This window comes from Colias croceus, chromosome 30, assembly GCF_905220415.1.
Source record: "Colias croceus chromosome 30, ilColCroc2.1".
NCBI classification, from domain to species: domain Eukaryota; kingdom Metazoa; phylum Arthropoda; class Insecta; order Lepidoptera; family Pieridae; genus Colias; species Colias croceus.
Window position 1 is genome coordinate 155030 of NC_059566.1, and position 17327 is coordinate 172356.

A 17327-nucleotide genomic window follows, 5' to 3' on the forward strand; every position below is an offset into this window, starting at 1 on the left:
TAAATAACTTAAAAACTACAATTCAAACAAATTTTGCTATTAGTAAACAAATTGCTCCTCATGATACACTAATTATTTGTTTAAGTCTCATCTCTCTAAAGCAAAACATTTTGCCTGGGTAACGCACACCACATTGACCCTATATCTATACTATTATAAAGCTGAAGAGTTTGTTTGAACGCGCTAATCTCAGGAACCTGGTCCGATTTGAAAAAAATATTTCGGTGTTAGATAGCCCATTTATCGAGGATGGCTATATAATAAGGCACAGCTAGTATAAAATAAAAGGCCGTTTAAAATCAAGTATTTATTAAATCTAATAATTATAATCGTCCCCGTTGGCCTCCTCCGGGTTGTACTTGTTCTCGTCCTCGCTCGGCTCCTGCTTGATGTGGACATCGAGCGGTGGGAGACTGAACTCGGGGTAATCTGGAAATTATTAAAAATATATTATTTTTCATGCTAATAACATTTTTAAAAGCATTTTTCTTAAGCGCGTTGAAAAATTTCAAATTCGCGTCATGGCAATACCGTCCCATTATGGAGTAAGGTTATGATTTTGGTATCTTTGAAACTTGACAAAGAAGTTTCATTTTTGACACATGTGCTCGGCCCATTGTTAAAATGAGTCTTTATCGACATTAAAATAACATTTTTTACGTGCGAACATTTTATAATTAAAAACAAGTAGGTATTACTTTTTACAATTAAATTGTAAATTAGTACTAGTATTGTTCACATTAAATCATTATTATCATATTATTTGCATAAGTTTTTGGTATATCATTAACTAGCTTACCGCCCGCGGCTTCGCCCGCTTTGTCTAAAACCTAATAAATTATATACTAAAACCTTCCTCTTGAATCACTCTATCTATTAAAAAAACCGCATTAAAATCCGTTGCGTAGTTTCAAAGATTTAAGCATACAAAGGGATATAGGGACAGAAAGCGACTTTGTTTTATACTATGTAGTGATTAGATTTTAAATAAAGCGGGCGAAGCCGCAGGCGGAAAGCTAGTAATATATTATTTTCATTTTTATTACAGTTATAATGAAATCTCACCATCATGCGGCTCCTCCTTGATCTTAATATCCTCCGGTTTAACTTTAGGCTCGCGTCTGTCTCTGTCCCTCCTGCGACGTCTGTCCCGGTCCTTATCCCGGTCCTTGCCATCTCTGTCCTTGTCCTTGCCATCCCGGTCCTTGTCCTTGCCGTCTTTATCCTGAAAATTAAAAAAAAAACTTGTTTGAATTATGCTCAGTACACAATTCACATTGTTTCGCTAGAACATTATTTCGTGATCTTTTAGTGTAAACGAAAACTCGTATTCAGTGTTGTTCAGTATTACAACATTGCATACCATCTTTTCGAACGAACTAAGAACAACGAAATAATGCTCTGCGCCTGTATATACTATAATAATTTGACAAAAACAAAACACAATAACACAACTCGCCAAATAATTAAATAACAAATCTATATTTAATATTATAAAGCTGAAGTGTTTGTTTGTTTGAACGCGCCAATCACAGGAACTAAGAATTAATATTTTTTATAACTAATATTTCGATGTTAGATAACCCATCGAGGAAGGTTATAGGCTATATATCATCACTCTAAGACCAACACCAGTGGAGCAATGCGGGTGAAACCGCCGGTTTTTCCTCAATAAATGGGCTATCCAACACCGAAAGAATTTTTCAAATCGGCCCAGTAGTTCCCGCGATTAGCGCGCTCAAACAAACAAACTCTTCAGCTTTATAATATTAGTATAGATTAAAATTTAGTTTACAAAGTAAACAATTTTTTGGGTGAACCAGCTGTAGAGCTCGTAATTCGCATAACATCAAACACAAAATATTAACAGCCTTACTGATAAAAAGTTAAACAATGGATAAATTTCTACCATTTTCTACCATAGCTGTGTCACAGAATATATAATAGTAGCTAAACGCTACAGAACGGACACTCTCCGCCTCCCGCCAAAATTAAACACTTACCTCACCCCGCACTATCAGCCTCAAAATGGCCCGCATTTGTCTGCAAGGACGATACGCAACGAAGATTGACAACATTAATCAAATTGACAAAGTAATTTTATTATTTTGGATTTGTGATTATCGTTTTTCGTAGAAAATGGTCAGATATTGTGCTGTTTACGGATGTTTTTCATCAGAAAAACGCGAATTTTTTTTTACGCTAGTCACAAATGTGCCAACCATAAAGCGTTAACACACACATTTGCAGTCTCTACAGTGTGACTGTCAAAACTATAATTTTGTATGGAGTGTCTGGGGTGTGGTTGTGTCCTGCTCTTGCTCACATGAAACGTCAATCATAAAAACAAGACAGGTTATTGCAATAACTATAGTAGAGCCATTTTAAAAGGCAACATTTGACAGTTCAACAAAATTCAACAACGTAACCTAGTAACGACGACATATAATAACATGATATTTCGTTTTGTTAGAACTGCACATTTGCTTAACTTTTTTCAATTACGATTACATATTTATAATAATAATGACCGATACAAGTAATTTTAGGATTTCGTTTTACTGATAAACCATTCTAAACATAATAAACAATTTCTGAATTAAAGAACTCACGTCGCTACAATGTTGTGTCAATAAACCTTTTTTTCTTTTTAAATACCAGAGACGTTACTCTAAAAATCGAAATCTGACATCTAGAATCGAATGCATTGATTACTTGGGAATAAAAATCATCATAAATTAATAAACGTGTTTCAAGTTCGATTGACAAGTGTTTTATGTACGTATCGATTAATTCACTTTAATCGATGTTTTTAAGCAGGTTACCTCTCTTCGAAGATAAAATTGATAGACGTCAAATGTTGCCTATTAAATTGGCTCGACTATAATCCATTGCATAGCGAATGGGTAACATTTAATTAGTAAGACCGTTGGTTATTAACCGACTTCAAAAAAAGGAGGAGGTTATCAATTCGGCCGGTATATTTTTTTTTTTTATGTATGTACACCGATTACTCCGAGGTTTCTGAACCGATTTACGTGATTCTTTTTTTGTTCGATGCGGGATGGTGTTGAATTGGTCCCATAAAAATTTTATTCGTATAGGCCCAGTAGTTTTTATTTTATGAGCATTTTTGTCTGTAGGTATTTGTAAATGTTGCAAGTGCAAGTTTGAAGTCGGTTGTTTTTAACGCAGTTATCACTTGTTTGTATCACCTTATCCTTGTCCTTGTCCCGCTCTCGTCTCTCGCGTCTCCGCTCCGACCGGGAACGGGAACGACGACGACGTCTGCGGACATACATACATACATTTAATAATAAATATACATATAGATAAACGAAATAAATGATATATTATATACACAGACTCAATATAACTCCGGACAGATCTAAATTGTATATTATCATTGTTCGTGTGTGAAACGAAGTTCGCGCGTCATTTACAGATTAAATATAGTTTTTTATTATCTGTGCTTGCGAAGCGTATAGCTCGCGCTTTACTTTTTTCTTGTATTACCTTTCAATGTGGCTGTCGATTGTGATACGCATTGTGATACGAATATACGATGTGAATAAGTCTGCGTTTTAATTCTCTGCCCAACAATCATTATTGTTATTTTTTAATCTGATTATTGTAAAATTTTTATGTATGTGACAATATGATGTAATTAATATATAATATTGTATTGCAATACCTGCATAAGGTTGCTAATATGTATGTAATAAAAATGTATTGGTGTGCAATAAATAATTTGAATTTGAACAGGCTCAGGCTGTGAAAGCACCTAGTGTGTGTGGACGTGTGTGTGAGCGTGTGAGTATGTTATCTGTTTAAATAAATAAATAAACACTTTGCGCTTGTAACAGCTTTATTATAATATACTAGCTTCCGCCCGCAACTCCGTCCGCGCGGAAAAATTAAGAAAAAATAAGATTTTTTTTTTTCTACGTATTTTTCCGGGATAAAAAGTATCCTATTTTATGCCCAGGATAATAAGGTATAATTGTACCAAGTTTCATCGAAATCGAACCGTTAGTTTTCACGTGATGCCTTCACATACAGACAGACAGACAGACAAAATTTTTTTTAATCACATATTTGGGTTTGGTATCGATCCAGTAACACCCCCTGGTATTTATTTTTTCAATATTTTCAATGTACAGAATTGACCCTTCTACAGATTTATTATATGTATAGATAATACATAAATAATTACATAGAATATAGCACAACGCCGATTAACTGATTCGTACATAATCAGAATCAGTCCTGAGCATAAAAAAATTGTTAAGAGTGTTTGCGTGTTTTATTAATAGCTGCAGCATTCGTGCAGGTACATTATAGTGTTTTTGTAACCGACTTCAAAAAAAAGGAGGAGGTTATCAATTCGGCCGGTATATATATATTTTTTTATGTATGTACACCGATTACTCCGAGGTTTCTGAACCGATTTACGTGATTCTTTTTTTGTTCGATGCGGGATGGTGTCGAATTGGTCCCATAAAAATTTTATTCGGACAGGCCCAGTAGTTTTTATTTTATGAGCATTTTTGTCTGTAGGTATTTGTAAATTTTGCAAGTGCAAGTTTGAAGTCGGTTGTTTTTAACGCAGTTATCACTTGTTTATATCCTACTAATATTATAAATGCGAAAGTTTGTGAGGATGGATGTATGTGCATGTTACGTGTGTATATTTATTACTCTTTCACGCAAATACTACTGAATCGATTACAGTGGAATTTAGTTTGTAGATTGAAGGTAGCTGAAGACCCAGAGTGAGACAAGGCTGCTTTTTACACGCTTTATATTAGCTTCACCTGTATGTTTGTATGTTTGTAACCGACTTCTTTGGGCGCGATTTTGACCCACTTTAAACGGCCAGATTTCGTTCAAACTTTGTAGATTTATTGAGGACCGATGACAATACACTAATTTGATAAAATTTTCTATTTTTTAGTTCGGTTTTCTATAAAAAGCGTGTTTTTTAGTTTTTTTAAACTATTATTTTTTATCCCGGAAATCCCAAGGGAACGGGAACTATGCAGGTTTTATGCGGCGGAAAGTTAGTTGTTACATAAAAGAGCGTGTACGTTGTTGTGTGTTTGCGTGTTAAAAGCACGTGTGTATGTGTGTGTATGTGTTTTACTAATATTTGCAGCACTCGTGTACTTTATATTATATAATTACAATCTCTATACAAATACACATCCATACTAATATTATAAATGCGAAAGTAACTTTATCTGTCTGTCTGTCTGTTACTCAATCACGCCTCTACTACTGAACCAATTTGCATGAAATTTGGTATAGAGATATTTTGATACCCGAGAAAGGACATAGGATATGTTTTATCCCGGAAATCCCACGGGAACGGGAACTATGCGGGTTTGTCACTGACTGCGCGGGCGATGCCGCGGGTGGAAAGCTAGTATAAAATAAGACTAATTTGTTTATATATCATTATAAACTAACTTGTCTATATTTTACTAGTGGTCCGCCCCGGCTTCGTCCGTGGTACATATTTCGCAATAAAAGGTAGCCTATGTCCTGTCACGGGTATCGAAATATCTCCATATCAAATTTCATAAAAATTGGTTCAGTAATTTAGGCGTGATTGAGTATTAGACAGACAGGCAGAGTTACTTTCGCATTATATAATATTAGTATGGATATATACATATATAATTATAATAAAATTTAGTAAAATTTGTTTAGTCAAATGAAATATATTCTGGAAATACGACAATTAGCGAATATTTGCATGCGCATTATTAATTTTTATATCATTCGACTAAACAAATTTTACTAAACTATGCATGAAGAAAATGCATTTAACCACTCTATATACATATCGTCTTCGGACGCTCCGGGAATTTGACAGTTACCGAAGATTTCCATGCGCATTATCGTATATACAGTGAAACCTGGTTAAGTGAGACATCAAGGGACCTGCAATGTCGTTTCACTTATAGAGGTATTCCACTTACCCAGTGTCTCAGATATACAAGTAAAAATAAATATCTGTCTCATTTACAGAGGTTTCCATTAATAGAGGTGAGAATACAGGTTATTTCAGTTATACAGGTGCGATCATTAAAAAAAACATCTGTATGATAGTAAAGCGAAACTAAAATTGAACGTAATTGAAGCTAAAAATTTGTACTTAGGTACGTACTTGGAATTACGTGTGGAATTTGTGGGTAGAATAAGAATGAGTAAACAAACAACGTTATCTCAGTTACAGAGGTTTATGCGTACAAAGTTTACTCGCTGTCTCAGTTATAGAGGTGACTATGATGATAAATCGAAAGAACAAATCCCAGATATAGAGGTTTACCTCGTCCCACTAACAGAGGTAATTCAGTGCCAAAGTGTTGGGACCTCAGCATGAGTTCCAGTTATGGAGGTTTCTCACTTATCCAGGTCCCACTGAACCAAGTTTCACTGTATATAACACGTTACTAACTTGTCCTGCGGTTCGTCATCTCTCTTGTCCCGCGAGCGGCGCCGTGCGCGCGAGCCCGAGCGGCGCCGCGAGCGGGAACGAGTCCGGCGACGGGCACCGCCTGGATATGTTATATGTATGTATTGTACTATAGTCGAGCCAATTTAATAGGCAACATTTGACGTCTATCAATTTTATCTTCGAAGAGAGGTAACCTGCTTAAAAACATCGATTAAAGTGAATTAATCGATACGGATTTGAAACATTTGTCAATCGAATTTATTAATTTATGATGATTTTTATTCACAAGCAATCAATGCATTCGATTCTAGATGTCAGATTTCGATTTTTAGAGTAACGTCTCTGGTATTTAAAAAGAAAAAAGGTTTATTGACACAAAATTGTAGCGACGTCAGTTGTTCAATTCAGAAATTGTTTATTATGTTTAGAATGGTTTATCAGTAAAATGAAATCTTAAAATTACTTGTATCGGTCATTATTATTATAAATATGTAATCGTAATTGAAAAAAGTTAAGCAAATGTGCAGAGTTCTAACAAAACGAAATATCATGTTATTCTATGTCGTCGTTACTAGGTTACGTTGTTGAATTTTGTTGAACTGTCAAATGTTGCCTATTAAAATGGCTCTACTATAATGAATGCAAAAAAAGTGTGTGTGGATTTATGAAACCACGGTAAAAGTGAAACTTTTTTTCACACTATTAAACATTTAACTAAAAAATTAAAAATTATCGCATTTGTACGATAATTATCGTACGTATCGTGCGTCACGCGACATGCGCTACACAGACCAAAAAGTTTGAGACGATGTAATAAAAGTTTCACTTTAATAACAAATATACGGGGTTACTTGTAAAACATCGGCAACCTCGCAGGTCAAGATGGCTAACATCACAAGTGACAACATTTGTTCTACGACTTTTGATAATTTGTTAGGTTTTATTGTCATACAAAAATAAATATTCATTTAATTTTCCGTTTGAATATTATAAACTCTACGCCTCCCAAAAATTATATAATAATAACCTTCTCCTTAGCTTTCCTCCTCACCACACTAGTTTCCTTGGTAAATCCTTTGTAATAACCGCTATCAGACTTTGGAATTCTTTGCCTATAGCTGTAAGACGAGCTTCCTCGAAAAGTTCCTTTAAAACTCTTTTAAATAAAAATTTCTCTGATTTAGCTTTTGCTTCAAAATAATAGTATGTATTATATCCTCTTTTATTTTTCATATAATATGTATTTTATTTTCTCTCTTTCATCTTTATTTTCATTGCCACCCGTGTACCCATTTAATATTAATCTTTATCCTTTACCTTGGGCAGCCTGGAAGAGATCGCTGATAAGCGATAAGGTTGCCTTATGTGCTGTGAATGTTTCCTTTTCTTTTAATATTATAGTTTGTAAAATTTGTAATGGTACATAAAACTGTTAAATAAATAAATAAATTATGTAAACGAGAAGCGAACGAGAGGAAGGGGGCGTCGCGTCGTCCATCCGATAATGAATAGAACATAGACTTACAAATGTTAGGAGAGTACAATAAAAGTTTAATCATTTAAAAATAATTCGTTATACCAAAAGTTGTAGAACAAATGTTGTTACTTATGATGTTAGCTGACTTGTCCTGCGAGGTTGCTGGTGTTTTACAAGTAACCCTGTATAATTAATTAGTAATAAAATAAAAATTGAAAAATACAGAAAATGGATTCGACGTATTTCTGTAAAGTTGCATATAGTAAATTATTATTCAGCCTAAATTATTGCATTCATATTCCATTAATTTCTTTTTGAACTTCTAGGATAATAAAATTATACAGATGAATACAAATAAAATAAAATGGTCCAATTACGAAAAAAATTTATTAGAATTCCCTAAAACTAAGCTAAATTTCTTGGAAAAAGAACACTAAATGTTTTAGGTCTATACTATAGTTACTGATTGGTTACTGATAATCGTTAGTTACCGACCGATTTCGGTCGATATCGATGTCGATTAGTGTCGAGACTACGCCTACTGTTTTACTCGATATTGATTAACCGACTTTAAAAAGACCTGTTTCTCATTTTGTTTCCATTTCATTTTGATTATAAAAAAAAATGTGTGCGTGTAGGTACTAATGTACACACGTAAGATATCAATCGATCAATCAATCAATCGATCAATCAATCAATCAATCGATCAATCAATCAATTGATTGAATCGATCAGTCAATCAATTAAGGCATGCACCCGGGTTTACCCGGTTCCGAAAAAACCCGATTGATGACAAAACAGAACAAATCCGTCGTTCTCGCGGTCCCCACATGTAAACACACGGTACTCACGCTCGGGCCGGTCCCTCGCCCCGCGCTCGTCCCGCTCGCGGTCCCGGTCTCTCTGCTCGAGGCGGTATCTCTCCCGCTCGCGCTCGTTGTCTTCTCTACCAGAGTGCTTGATGTTCACGTCGTTGCCGCCCCGACGGGTCCCGCCGAGACCGCCACCTATAAATAAATAATAATAAATACATACATAAATATATACTAGCTGTGCCCTGCGGTTTTACCCGCAGTGCTCCGCTCCTGTTGGTCTTAGCGCGATGATAAATAGCCTTCATCGATAAATGGGCTATCTAACACCGAAAGAATTATTCAAATCGAACCAGTAGTTCTTGATCTCATTTGACCGCGCTAATCTTAGCGCGTTCAAACAAACAAACTTTTCAGCTTAATAATATTAATATAGATTATCTTTTCGGTTAAAAAAATTGTGGTTCGGTTAAAAAATCAAATTTGCCACTTTTATAGGTAAAATATAGCAATGGACCAAGTGGTGTACCTTGGGGTACTCCGTAAAGGTATCACTCGTATAGGTTAGGTTTAGCAAAGGAGAATGCCCATTTTTGGTACTGGTTTTTCTCATGCATCAAGATAAAAATACTATTAAAAAAAATCTCGGCAATTTAGAGGCCTTCTTACCATCGGAAAATATATTTTGATCAGGGAATGTTTTGTAAAATCTAATAAGATATGTAATTGTTTAGATCCGTTACCATAGATTTAGTATCCATTATCGGTTACCACGGTAACCAAGTAAATATTATGACATTTACTATGGTAAATAGCTAAATGTATTAATATCCATTATTTATTTCATTGAATTACAAAAAATCAATTTACCTAAAATCACTCTGTAAGGTATTGTTTATACACTGTAGGTTGTTTTAACATAGATAGTGAAGAAAATAATATAAATATATTATATCTAAAAATATTATTATGACATAGCTTGGTAGATAACCAGTTATTTCTTATTTGTTTCTTTCTTCGAATATGTAGTGAAAAAATGATTCAAACAACAACAACAATATGTAAACCGAATATAAACTCTATTGGTATTTTTTAAATATATATTTAGGTTTACTTGAAATCTGTCCCGGAAGATTTACCTACACTAGCCGATGAACAGATAGACTTTGTCTGAAAGCATTAGCTCTACGCATAGATTAAATATGTTAAACGAAAAATAACCTTCAGACGATAAAATACTACCTAAATTTATACTACATAAATTCACATTTTTCTCAATATCTTGAAAACCCCTGTTTTTATCACAAAAAAATCAATTGATAAAAATCTTTTGAATATCGAAGAACCCTCCAAAACCACTCTGGCATTGACGCAACACTATATTGTGGTCCATACTTTCATGGGCATTCTCCTTTATAGCCGCGTATTTTGCCATCCAAATTTTTACTGATTGAAAAAAATATAATTAATTAAAATACACATTTGATCAGTTTTAAAACAGATTGTAATGAATTTGTAACATAATATAACAGAGTATGAAATAATTATCTTTCTTTCTTTCAAATAGGTATCGAAATCGATTGAATTATTTATTTAACAATTTAACAACGTGGAGACATGGATACATTTTTATATACTACTAGCAACTGGTCCCGGCTCCGTCCATTAGTTCCAGAGCCTATTCAATTCAAACAAACAGTCAAATCTTTCCTCTTCATAATATTAGTGTAAATTTTTTAGTTGTGTGTGTTTTTTTCTAGTGGGTTAACCAGGGATTTAAAACTTAAATAAATAAATACTTCAGGACAATTTTCACACACGGCACGATCTGATCCCATACTAAGCTTTCGTTTGTGTTGTGGAAACCAGATGGCTGATTAACATACATATATAATTTTAAAACTTATGTGAAATTATGTAAAAAATTGGGAAAAAAGAAATAAATTTTGAATTTTTGTTATACTATGTGTGTGAATGTATCACTCACCCAATCTCCTCGGCAGCCAGCCCTTCACAGTCCTAGCCCGCTCCACATCCACGAGCACACGCTTGCCGTCGATCTTCTTGCCGTCTGCGTGCTTGTACGCGGCTGCAATGTGTGTGCGTTGTATTGGCTGTACTGTGTGTGTGCCACGCATGTGCCTCGGTTTTTTGGTGATTTTTTGTGATTTTTCGCATTTTTTTTTTTTTTTGGTATATAAAAATATAAAAATTTAGTCAATCATGTCATTCTGAATATCATTTAGCTAGCGGCTGCTTCATTATGATTTAGCTAGGTTTTTCGCAATTTTTGTACATGATGCTTAGTTTAAAACGAATACTTATATATTCGGTTAGACTTCTTCTAAAGGCACTTCAAAGGCATTCTTACATTTTGAAAAAATGCGTAGAAGACGTGATTGAAAGAATAATATACCTAATAGTAAAAGTTTTTTAATTCGCGGAAGGTTCTATTTTGATTAAATTAACTTGTAAATAACTTATCAAAGTTAAAGACACAGCTGTAGAAAAAACACGATTGTAGCAAAAAAAGTGCGAAAAAATGGAAATTTATTCATTTTCAAAAAATTTCTTGCAATGTGTTGTCCAAAGTTTCAACAAACTTCAATCAGCACAAAATGTTCAAATTATCTTAAAACGACGAGGCACACGCGTGGGACAGACAATCAACAAAGTCTGCATGGACATACATACAACAAATAATACCAATATCCATACAGACTTTCACTGTAGCGCTGAAAAAACACATACATTGCAATATCAACTCTATTGATATTGCAATAAGATACATTTCCCAATTGACGTTGTTCTCTTACACAACACAATATGTGGTTGTACAAACGATTTTGACCCTTTTTTGTACGTAATAAGATCGACTTTTGCGTAATAAATCTATTTGACGATTTATCAAGTAAAAATCGACTTTATTACATACAAAAAAGGGCTCAAAATTGCAAATCAATTGAGAAATAACAAAATAAACACGATATACCTACCGACCGAGCCGTGACGCCGTGAAAATAAAAACAAATTTGATACCTACCCTCGTTTACGTTAAATTTCTTACATTTTTACTTACTTTTTATATATATATTTTTTAATCCCGTTGCGCCCGTTCCTTCGGAATAATTACCAAGTTACCTGGTGCGCTTTACTTACGTTAATCCCATTTTTGCGCAAATTTTTATTTAAATTTATTTAATAACAAAAAATATAAAAGAAAAATAAAAACTAAATATTTTATAAAGAATAATTTGAAACCATACTTATCCTTGTGACGGACATGGCGTTATGGTGTTGATAATTATCGTTATTTATGTGACTACCCCCAAAAGTATATTTGTTTAAAAAAAATGGCGCATTTTCTACTATTCAAATTTAATATAAGTGTTTCTACTCACATTTTAAATGCGAAAAAGTTACTTTAAATATATAGTGCAAAAGTAAATTTCGTCATTTATTCTGCAGAATTTTAGACGGCAAAAGATTATAAATTTGAAATTATTTAAAGAAATCCCAACCTGTCTTTTACGACTATTACATACCTACTTGTATAATCAAACAAGCACTCACATCTCAAAAACCATTCAAATGTCATTTCATTAGCGAAATTTCAATCGCGATTAGTGTATTATTTTTTTACCAATCACGATATTTGTATTATTTTCTTATAAAAAATTTTCATCTTTTCAAATAAGTACTAAAAGTCCTTTACCACTTTCACTACAAACCTCCATTTAAGACCTTTCCACCGTCATCTTTGAACCTATTGCCCTAGTGATATACATCATTCCCCTATTTCCGTAATGATATTTATCCTTCCTAATGATATTTTCGCCCCATTATTCATTCAACTAGTATCGTTAACATACCTCTTACCACATCAACAAGACACCTATTTCCCTAAAGATTATTACCATTATTTCGCCCCAAATTAAACTTAGTACAGTTATATTTTAACGTCTTACCACAATATTATTCAACCTATTTCACTAATGATATTTATCATTAGCCTATTTTTCTAATAATTTATCATTATACCGCCCCATAATAAATAAATCTAGTACAGTTGTATGTTGGCGTCTTACCACATACAAACCTATAAACAACGTTGACGTACTCGAGAGGCATTGGTCATAACGGCTGGGTCTGTGGTGCGAATAGAAAAAACCACTCATTAATGATATCGTTGCGCGCGGGACACGGGCTGATACCATTTTGTAGGGAAATATCATCATTAGAAAGAAAAAAATGTCATTAATCAAATATATTAGCAATAAGATTATAGAACTTGTATGTATAATCCCTCCAAAATGGTAAAACAGCCCGCTCAAACAACATAATATTCCAATCTAACCCACTTACTAATAAATCTAATGTTTTGTCTCCTTCTCTCTTGTGTTGCAATTCGAGAGAGAATGAGACAAAAGATAAGAAAAGATTTAATCACAGATTAAAAATGTTTATTAGTAAGGCTTTAAATATATGCATTCGACAAATATTTTATATTATTTTTTATGTATTATTACATACTTAGTGGTCACACTTTAACTTGCATTATAATTTACATCTTTTAACATTTTTTTTTTGACGCCATTACAGAAAAAAAAACGTTTCTGTAATGGCGTCATAAAAAGTGTCAAAAATTCATATATTGATCGAATATTAAAGTGCCACCACTATAATATGTTTTTGTGTACATATGTACGTGTGTGTGCGTGTTTAAGTACACGTATCTGTGTACATATCCTTATGCGTGTCTGTGTGCGGGCGTATCTTTGTGTGTGTGTATATGTACGCGCGCGCGTTTATGTATCTGTCTTCGTGTGTTTTTGTATAAATGTATGCGTGTTTATGTATGCGTATCTGCGTCTGTGTGTGTATATATCCGTGTTTGTGTGTCTGTATGTCTGTGCGTGTACTCACAGTGCATGTCCCGCTCGTGCTCGTACTCGATGAACGCGTAGCCGCGCGGCTTGCCGTCCTCCTTGTTATACACTAGGTATATCTGGCAAATTGGTTATCAAATTATTTAAACTACCCGCATTTTTAGAAATTTTAAAATGTTTAACGCTATGAATGAATCACGTTTAAAATTCGTTTAAAGTCGTTGTCTGTAGGTAAATTATACTTCTGTTATGTATAATTGAGAATTTTAATTTTGTATTAAAAAAAAATGTGAAAGTACAGCTTTATATTGAAACAAAACTCAATCAATAATTACTCAATTTGTTCCTAATTATTCTGTACTTTAAAAAAATATGTAACTACTAGTATTTATAAGTTAATTAAACAATACTGGCTAAGTCTGGAGAGGAAGGCGTCGATCGTCTCTAGCGACTCTAGCACAGGTATACTCCTAGTTGAGGCGATCGTCGTGTCTAAATTGTTTTGAAGTCATGTATTATTTCCAAATAAATGATTTTTATTATTTTTATTTATAATCACGAATCATTTCAAAGTGAATATACTTATAATTTACTGACACATAATATTAAAAGTGACTAAAAATGTTTTAATGCTGAAACTTTTTCTATGTACGATTTTGCCTTTCTTCATTATTATAAACGTTACCTATATACAAAAACATATAAGTAAATAAATAAACTCACCTTTTTAATTGGTCCATAGCCCTCAAACTCTCTTCTGAGTTTCGACTCAGATGTGTCATAGTTCTGAAAGTCAATATTTATATTAAGTTTGTAAATAGTTATTGATACTTAATAAATTTCTCACATAATATCATCACAAAGCCTATAGCCTTCTTCAATAAATGAGCTATCTAACATCGAAAGAATATTTCAAATCGGACCAGTTGTTTCTGAGATTAGCGCGTTCAAACAAACAAACTCTTCAGCTTTATAATATTAGCACAGATAAGAATAAATTAATGAGCTAAAAAATAAACGAATTAATTTTTCAAATCGGACCAGTTGTTTCTGGGATTAGCGCGTTCAAACATACTCTTCAGCTTTATAATATTAGTACAGATAAGAATAAATTAATGAGCTAAAAAATATAATATCACTACAACTCACCACGCGAGCAACAAACAGTGTTTTAAACGGATCCCCTGTGGCCCGTGGGTTAATGCTCGGGTCCCACAACGCGATCTCTTGCTCCAACTTATACGCAGTTTGTTCAGCTCGCTCCCGGCGGCGGCGCTCGAGGCGCTCCTCGCGGGTCTCCACGCGCGTGGGCGGGGGGGTTTCTGATGGGTGCTGTGGAATGGGTCAAAACTGTATGTTGATTATTTTTTTTAGAGAATTTTTGAAGTGAAACTTCTTTAACGGGGTTGGAAAAAAATTTAGTGTAACATTTTTTCGTTACGCTTGACATTTTTCCGTTACTCGCCATCTTTTTCTTATCCCTACCACGCGTGATTCGACGTGTTTCTGTAAAGTTGCATATAGTAAATTATTTTTTGAAAATAAGGTCATAAAAAAGTTTCACTTCTTAGGTGTGTACACTAGTACACGCACACATTTTTTTTTAGAGAACACTTGTAGCGTGAAAGAAGAGATGCTATAGGCGCTGTTCCCTTGATGCCATCAGTGTTGTTCTGACGTCACAGTTTCTATTTCAGGTTGAGCAACATGTAACAAAACCGTCAAATCTTACAGTTTAAAATTGTATAGTTGGTTAAATATTCACGGCTTGTAGAGTTAGACGCTTGGCTCTACATTGGATCTCAGAACTTATCCGAGTGCTTGTGTTGGATGTGCATGTTTTAGTGGGATTCAATAACAGCTGAACTGGCAGAAAACTATAATAGAGGCTTGGTTTTTTATTGAAAACAATCTATATACCTACTTCTTTTATCTTCTATCATCGTTATAAAAACTCATCATAAATTACAAATAAATACGAAAAGATGCAATGCTTGTCAAGTCTCAACAGAAAAAGAAATCTTAATTTTCGGTACATTGAATTATTTTTACAAAGTTCTTTTCAGCTATTACACTTAATTAATTACACCGGAAGATAATTACCTCAATAATTAACAACAATCCATACTAATATTATAAATGCGAAAGTAACTCTGTCTGTCTGTCTGTTACTCAATCACGCCTTAACTACTGAACCAATTTGCATGAAATTTGCTATACAGATATTTTGATACCCGAGAAAAGACATAGGCTACTTTTTACCCCGGGAAATAGGATAGGTTTTATCCCAGAAATCCCACAGGAACTATGCGGGTTTTTCTTTGACTGCGCGGGCGAAGCTGCTGGTGGAAAGCTAGTTTAAAATAAATTTCTAATGCATAAGTGTTCAAAATTTGTATGAACTTGTGTTTATAACTATAATCAATGTTATAAAATGGATTGATCAATGCAGTTGATTTTACAAACTATTTTTATTACAGCATATAATCTGGTAGATAAAATGTGTACAGCTGTTGTTCTTGTGTGAAGTTGGTACATTACTTTTTGATAGAGATTCAGTTTGGATTTGAGGCAATTGTATACAACTTTTTTTGTAATATGAATGTAATATGGCAAACTCTTATGTTTTGACTTCGTTATTGTAGACGATTTCAAGATATTCCAGGCTGTAGAATGATAATGACATGGTATTTATTCTTGATCCATTTATGCTAGTTGGAGAGCTACATTCTATTATCATAATATGGTCAAAAAATCTCAGCAAACAGTAAAAATTGATCAAAAATGTTCTACGCTTCATGTGTTACACACCCTATAACGCTAATTTGCATAATAGAGAAAATGCATCAATAATGCATAATGTAATATCTAACCTCAAATACATTGAGAAAAGCGCCGACTCCATCGTAGCCTTTTTGTTTCTTCTCATGTGGCAACTTGGCTGCAGGCGGCAAGTAAGGGATTTGGTCCCTCGCCGCAAACAATGCAAGCAAGTTTGGGGGTAAAAACTGCGTCATTTTGTTAACCCCATGCGATTGTCTGCTTTTTAGACCGTCACTAAGTAAATACTCCCCCAGTCACTTCAATAAAATTCACAATTATCGATGCATTCACTAGCTATATCACAGTTATTAATTATAATTGAATTTTGCAGTTTGTAATTAGAAATAGTTGATCAAAATACTGCAAACTGTCTAACTATGTCTATAGAATGGCGGCCATTTTGAAAACGTTTCGTCTTGTAATTTGGCTTCACTATGATATTGCTAGTGTTAATAAATGCATTAATAAATTCACAAGCATAAAAATTAAGCTGTGAATTTAAGTGTACAATACGTCCCATAGAATCTACTTCAGTGTAATTTATTATTATGTATTCAATTAATATTTTAGACGAAAACGTAATGAAAATTTTAATTGACTTATCACAAGGGTTGCCAGTTGGCAGTTGCCTTGAAGTCTCACAAAAAATTAAAAAGAAAAATCAAAAGAGGCGTAAATTTTGACATAAATTTTAAATAGTAGGTATAAGAAGCTTAGAGTATATATACTATCTATAGAGTGCGAACAACCAAGTGGGAACAGTAGGCACAGGTGGGAACAACACGACGCTCCCGCCGCGAGCGCTCGCAGTCGTGGTTGAGTGCTCACGAAGTGCGTTGCTCTGGATTTTTTTCATATTT

The 17327-nt window shown here is 33.8% G+C and overlaps 1 protein-coding gene across 1 annotated transcript; it reads right to left on the reverse strand.

Annotated features, from left to right (window-relative positions):
* Positions 1–292: 292 nt before the first annotated feature.
* LOC123704636 (U1 small nuclear ribonucleoprotein 70 kDa) lies at positions 293–16888 on the reverse strand. The gene is made up of 10 exons (XM_045653037.1): positions 16518–16888; positions 14794–14976; positions 14368–14430; positions 13682–13763; positions 10743–10844; positions 8795–8950; positions 6467–6566; positions 3216–3288; positions 1066–1225; positions 293–429 (listed from the first exon to the last, which is right to left on the reverse strand). The coding sequence occupies exons 1-10, from the start codon at positions 16659–16661 to the stop codon at positions 317–319; spliced, it is 1176 nt and encodes a 391-aa protein (XP_045508993.1). The 5' UTR covers positions 16662–16888; the 3' UTR covers positions 293–316.
* Positions 16889–17327: the final 439 nt, after the last annotated feature.